This window comes from Echinops telfairi, unplaced genomic scaffold (genome assembly GCF_000313985.2).
Source record: "Echinops telfairi isolate 266 unplaced genomic scaffold, ASM31398v2 ScPeMD7_7469;HRSCAF=8507_1, whole genome shotgun sequence".
In the NCBI taxonomy this organism is placed as follows: Eukaryota; Metazoa; Chordata; class Mammalia; order Afrosoricida; family Tenrecidae; genus Echinops; species Echinops telfairi.
In genome coordinates this window covers 70,376,879-70,383,099 of record NW_022111373.1, presented here as the reverse complement: position 1 = coordinate 70,383,099, position 6,221 = coordinate 70,376,879, and the positions used below count along the sequence as shown (strand labels likewise).

Below are 6,221 nucleotides of genomic sequence, written 5' to 3'. Positions count from 1 at the left end.
ACAACACTTGCTTACATCAAACTGCTAAGAGAAGCCAACAACACTTGCTCACATCAAATTGCCAAGTGAACCATCACAGTTTTGTCAGGCTCTTGCACTGAGCAAAGGCACAGGGAGCTGCATGTGACACCACCAACCACATGGACTCGGGTTTCCTATTGTGAGATTTACAATTGTGCTATTGTACAACTGCTGGATTGAAATATTCCTTCGTAATATCCTATAGGTAAAATAGCCATTTATCATCTTTTTACTAATAATATGGTATTCATTTATTTTGTTAGAAATTATTCATAAGTCCTAAACTACTAGACTGGTACATCCTATTAATAAAATGATCCTTGCTTATCCTTAGTCTATGACTATCTGTCTAGTAAGTATATATGAGAAATAGAAATGTTATTTAATATTGACCCCATATTTAGCACATTTTGTGGTGAAGCATCTACTGGCTTTTAAAATTTTATCTAACTTAAGCTAACCTAAAAATCCGTTGCTCTCTTTAAAAAAAACACTAAGCAAATATTTAGTTTCTATTCATAATACATCTCAATTTTTAAAAAATTGTTGTTTTGGGAAGGAATGATTTTATATAAGAGAAATGCTTTTTCACTTTGTATTACTCGTTATTAGGAGCCTCTTGATGGACTTCTGTAAATAATGAAAGGGATTAGGAGATGTGATAATACCATAAAATAACGGTATGTAAGTTTCTTTAGCAAAAAAAACCACATGAGCACCACTGAACTAAATGGAGATTTTAAGAGCCCACTGCGCTCTACTGGATTCTGACTCCTAGTGACCCTGTGAGACCGAGCAGAACAGCTCTGGGGGGTTTCTGAGATTGTCAATCTTTACAAGCGCATACAGCCTCATCTTTCTACTTCGAAGTGGCTGGTGGATTTTAATGGCTGGCCTAGCAGGGAAGCAGCCCAATGCTTAGCCCACTGCGCTACTGGGGATCCTTCTTTTTTAAAATCCTTTTATTGGGGGCTCGTACAACTCTGATCACAATCCATCCATTCATCGTGTCAAGCACATTTGTTGCCATCATTCTCAACATTTTCTTCCTACTTGAGCCCTTGATATCAGCTCATCCCCCCCCCCACCCTTCCTCTGTCATGAACCCTTGATAATTTATTTTTCATGTCTTACACTATCCGACGTCTCCCTTCACCCACCTTTCTGGTGTCCATCCCCCAGGGAGGAGGTTGTGTGTAAATCCTTGTGATCGGTTCCCCCTTTCTCCCCCGACCTTCCCCTGCCCCTCCTGGCATCACTGCTCTCATTATTGTTCCTGAGGGGTTTAACTGTTCTGGATTCCCTGTGTTTCCAGCTCTTATCTGTACCAGTGTACATCCTCTGGTCTAGCCAGATTTGTAAAGTAGATTTGGGTATGATAGTGGAGGTTGGAAGCTTTAAAGAACTAGAGGAAAGTTGTATGTCTCTTCGGTGGTATACTACATCCTGACTAGCTGGTCTCCTCCCCATCACCCTTCTGTAAGGGGTTGTCCAGTTGCCTAAAAATGGGCTTTGGGTCTCCACTCCACTCCCCCTCATTCACAATATTTTTTGTTCTTTGATGCCTGATACACACAGACTGGTGTGCTTCTTCCATGTGGGCTTTGTTGCTTCTCAGCTAAATTGGCTGCTTGTTTATCTCCAAGCCTTTAAGACCCCAGATACTATATCTTTTGATAGCTGGGCCCCAGCAGCTTTCTTCATCACATTTGTTTATGCATCCGCTTTGTCTTCAGCAATCGTGTCGGGAAGGTGAGCATCATGGAATACCAGTTTAATAGAACAAAGTGTTCTTGCATTGAGGGAGTACTTGAGTAGAGGCCCAATGTCTATCTGCTACCTTAATACTAAACCTATAAATATATGCATAGATCTATTTCTCTGTCATAAATATATTTACATATGTACATGCCTATATTTAGACCTCTATTAATGTAGGGATCCTTCTTAGAGTTTTTTACTAACTTTTAAAGCTCTGGCCTGCTGGCTTTACATCGACTATACTGACACATGAATATTAATGGCTCGTTTTGCCATCATGGTTAACCTTCTGTGTTGTAATTCAACTTTCATGTATCTCCTGTCGTTAACACTTTATGAGACTCAGTTGTCTGTCTTTTTAGCTCAGGCCCATTAGTCAGATCATATTTTCATAGTGGTGTTTTCTTTTACACTGTTAGCATTATGGAAAATTACCACCTCATTTATTACTTGGGAGTATTAGAAGCATTTATTGACACAATGTTTTCTAATAAACTGTTTGGCAAATATTTGACAACTAACAAGCAAAAAATCAACTGTAACCTATGTGGCTTTCTTCCTTTGCTGATTTTTATGAAAATAAAAAACTTGGGACCACACGATAATGTTGACTATTTGAGGTTTGAGGAACAAAGTCCTCATTTTGTTTGCTAAAGCTAATGCTAAAGCATTCCTTTAGCATAGAGTATGTATTATTTCTGTCACCACAGTGCCTACGACAATACGCAATACATTTGGAGCTCGCTAAGGAGAAGGAGTGACCAATCACAAGACTGGAAACAATGAACTCCTAAATGACTGTTTCTCTAGTGCAGATATTTTCAGAAAATGTGTTTTGTGGCCACCGCTCAAAAATTTACCAATTGCTTAATTTGTTCCGTTTGTAACGACTGTCTCCTTAACAACATTTTTTTACTTTTGAATTCTTTAGGGAAAAGAGGAGCCGTGGGCATCAGCACTTTCTGACCACAAGAAAGAAGACTAGGCGTCTTGGTGCTGACACTGACATCCGAGAGGGGAGCATAAGGATTCACATTCAAAGGGGGCAGAAACCCTGGTCTGCTTTGTGCAACACTGTGATCTAAAGGGAACGCTCCGGAACCACGTCTTTCTAAAACTGCCTGGTTTCTCCTGCTCAGAGGGCCAGAGGGGATATTCTCCAACAGTTCTTTGGGCCCTGACACCAAAGAAGGGGATGGCGCGAGGATCTTTTTCTTTCCTGCAAATGCTTTGCTGTCTTCTAACATTGTAGGGGTCAGGCCAGCGGAGAGCTGGGAATCAGAGCTATAGTGATTTGCCCCAGAGTTTCTTTTCTGAACTATACTTCTTAAAGTGGAAGTAAATATTGCCTGGTTAGTTTCAGGGTCCTGGTCAACAGGGATCTCAACACCGTGCTGACTTCCTTCTGAAAATAACGACTGAAAATTCATTTCATCGTAGGACATCTTTCGCGAGCCAGCCTGGTCAAAGGCTCGTAACAAATGGGCAGTGTCTTTTACATCAATGCTCTGGTGCCTGGTGATGAATCGCTTGGAGAGTGCCAGGCCAATGGTTTTGTAAGATAATTCTTCCTCTGGAGTAATGTCTTGGAGCTCCTCTTGCAGGGAGGCCACTCGGTTCTGGTGAGCCAAGGATGGGGTACTCTTGATCCAGAGCGGAGCCTGGGGCAGCTTGGGCCCGTTAGGGCCCATCGCGGGCTTCAGCACCGGGGAGCTTGGTTCCCATGAGTCATCACTGCTTCCTGAGGGCTCCGGATCTTTGAAGACAAATGAAGTCATTTCCAGTTCCGGTGACTGTGGAAGGGGTGACAAGACTGTGGCTAAGTCTATTTCTGAAGGAGAAGCACAGGTGGCTAGTGGGTGACTCCCATCTGTATCCACAGGAGGCATATTCAAGTACTGTTTGGTAGTGTGTCTCCCACAGGCCGATTTTGCTGTTGTGATGATGATGACGTCTTTACCTTTTGCCTTGCAAGCCCGGAGTAGGACTTTCAGGGTCTCGCTGTCTTCCGAATTGATCGCATATACAAGCGCCGAGTAACTCGAATGGTCTTGCAAGGTGAGGTCTGCCCCACTCTTCAGAAGCAAGGAGACAACTTCAGGACCAGCTTTTTCTAAGCAAGCGTGCATCAAAGCAGTTTTCCCGGATTTGTCCTGAATGTTGGGGTCAGCATTCTTTTCTAACAGGTATTTCACCATTTTGGCTTTACTGACACTCTGGTGATCAACATGTTTAGTCTTACAAGCAATCATCAAAGGCGTTTCCCCACGATCATTACTCTCATTAATGTAGGCGCCACCTTCTAGCAAGAGTCTTGTAAGGCGAAGCCGGCTCTGATGGACCGCTTTGATCAGGGAATTTCCATCACTGGAGATCTCTATACCTTCATCCATCTTCAAAAGTCAGACATCAATACCTGGTTTCCAAAGAAAATGGAGACCAAAAGATTAGTCAAAGTCAACACCCCCATTTATTCTCAGTTTGCTCTTCAAAATGAATTTCTAAAACATTAATCAGAGAAAGAGGCGGAATTTTAGAGGACACAAATGGGGTTGTGTAATTAAGTGCAAAGAAAGTAGTGACTTGCAAAATACAAGACATTTCAGAATAGTAAATCCTTTAGGGAATTATGAACTAAAATTTATTTTCAAAATCTTCATTGAATATTTTTAATGATAACACACATCTCTGAATCCCACATTAATTAAAATAAGATTCCTTTATTTTCTAATCATAAAAAATATTTTGAAAAATATTTAAAATACAATTTCATGTCAAAAGCCAAAATTCTTTGTCATTGCAACTGAATCAGTTGAAGCATAACATTTATTATGACTTTATGCGAAAGTTCCAACCCTTGTCGATCAGTGTGGTCATACTGGGGTGGCTTGCATGTCGCTGTGATGCTGGAATCCATATGCCCAATATTTCAAATACCAGCAGGTTCACTTAAGGAAGAGAAGTGTCAGAGGAGCTTCCTGACTAAGACAAACTGAGAAGGACTAGGCAGAACACTTGTGAAAAGTTATCCACTGAAAACCTTATGGCTAGCAGCAGAACACCAACAGAGTGCCATAAGATCAGGCCTCAAAATGCAACTGAGGAAGAACTACCTCCTCAAAATAGAGACAACCTCAATGACAGGAACGGAGCAAAACTTTCTGGACCTTCATTTGCTGATGAAGAAAAAGCTGCAAACCTGCATTAGTAATAGGAATGTAGGAACTATGAATCTAAGAAAATAGGAAGTTGTCAAAAATGGAACACAAGGATTGCTATCTTGGTCATTAGTGAGCTAAAGTGGACAGGACCAACAATGTCAGACAGCAACTGAGATTGCTGAGATTAACATACAGGATAATGCCACTCAGAAGTCCACCCATATGTAGAAGTAAGCCAAAGTAAAGCAACCTTGTAAGACTGACAATAGGGGACCAGAGATATAAAGTTGTAATGAAGATCGTTATTAAGTAAAAAGAGGGAATCATGTAATTCCAGAACTTGCAAATGGAGAAGGCAGTATACCCTAAGAGGGAGACTGCTGAAGAAAGATTGAGGCAAGGGAGGAAACTAGGAGGAGCATGCGAAGTAAAGAAATCTGAGATAAATACTGTTGTTATCCCCAATCCTGCAACAATGGTGATCTCGGAGCAGATGTGTGCATAGACGCATAGATTTAGAGAGGTTTGACAGAGGACATTTGTACATGGTGGTTTACCTTTGCCACAATGATCTCCATGAATGTGGTGGAGCACACAGAGGGTAAACTTATGAAAACTTCTCTGACACAACCAGGCACTTGAAGAGTCACTGGGCTGGAGGGCTTAGGACTACAGTCTTAGGAGACACCAAAGTCCCGTGACATACCATAGCCTACCAAATCTATACCATACTTTGGTGAGTACTTACAGAGGTCTTAAAAGCTCATGCGTGGTCATCTAAAGTGCAGCCATCGGTTTCTCCTTATTTGGAGGAAATAAGAGGGATAAAAATGAAGTCCCTTCAAGCCTTTAAGAACCCAGATGCTGTATCATTTAATAGCAGGGCACCATCTGCTTTCTTCAACACTTTTGCTAATGCACCCCCTTTGTCCTCAGCAATCTAGTAGGGGCAGGCTGGTGTGCTTCCTCCGTGTGGGTTTTGTTGTCTCTCAGCTAGATGACTGCTTGTTTATCTTCAGGTCTGAAGACAAACAGGTGGCCATCTAGCTAAGAAACAACAAAACTCACAAGGAAGAAGCACACCAGCCTACCCCGACACGAATGCTGAAGACAAAGCGGGTACATAAGCAAATGTGGTGAAGGAAGCTGATGTTGCCAAGCTGTCAAATTACACAGAATCTGGGATCCCACATGCTGGAAGATAAAGAAGGGGCCATCTAACTGAGAAACAACAAAGCCCACATGAAAGAAGCACACCAGCCTGTAAGATGACAAGGC

At 41.8% G+C, this 6,221-nt stretch overlaps 1 protein-coding gene across 1 annotated transcript in view; it reads right to left on the bottom strand.

Moving 5' to 3' along the window:
• Nucleotides 1-2,232: 2,232 nt before the first annotated feature.
• ANKRD34B (ankyrin repeat domain 34B) overlaps nucleotides 2,233-6,221 on the bottom strand; it is a 13,561-nt gene continuing 9,572 nt past the window's right edge. The window contains exon 2 of the mRNA XM_004703510.2: nucleotides 2,233-4,198. Coding sequence (XP_004703567.1) covers nucleotides 2,631-4,175 — 1,545 coding nt within the window. The 5' untranslated portion in view covers nucleotides 4,176-4,198 and the 3' untranslated portion in view covers nucleotides 2,233-2,630. The remainder of the gene's footprint in view (nucleotides 4,199-6,221) is intronic.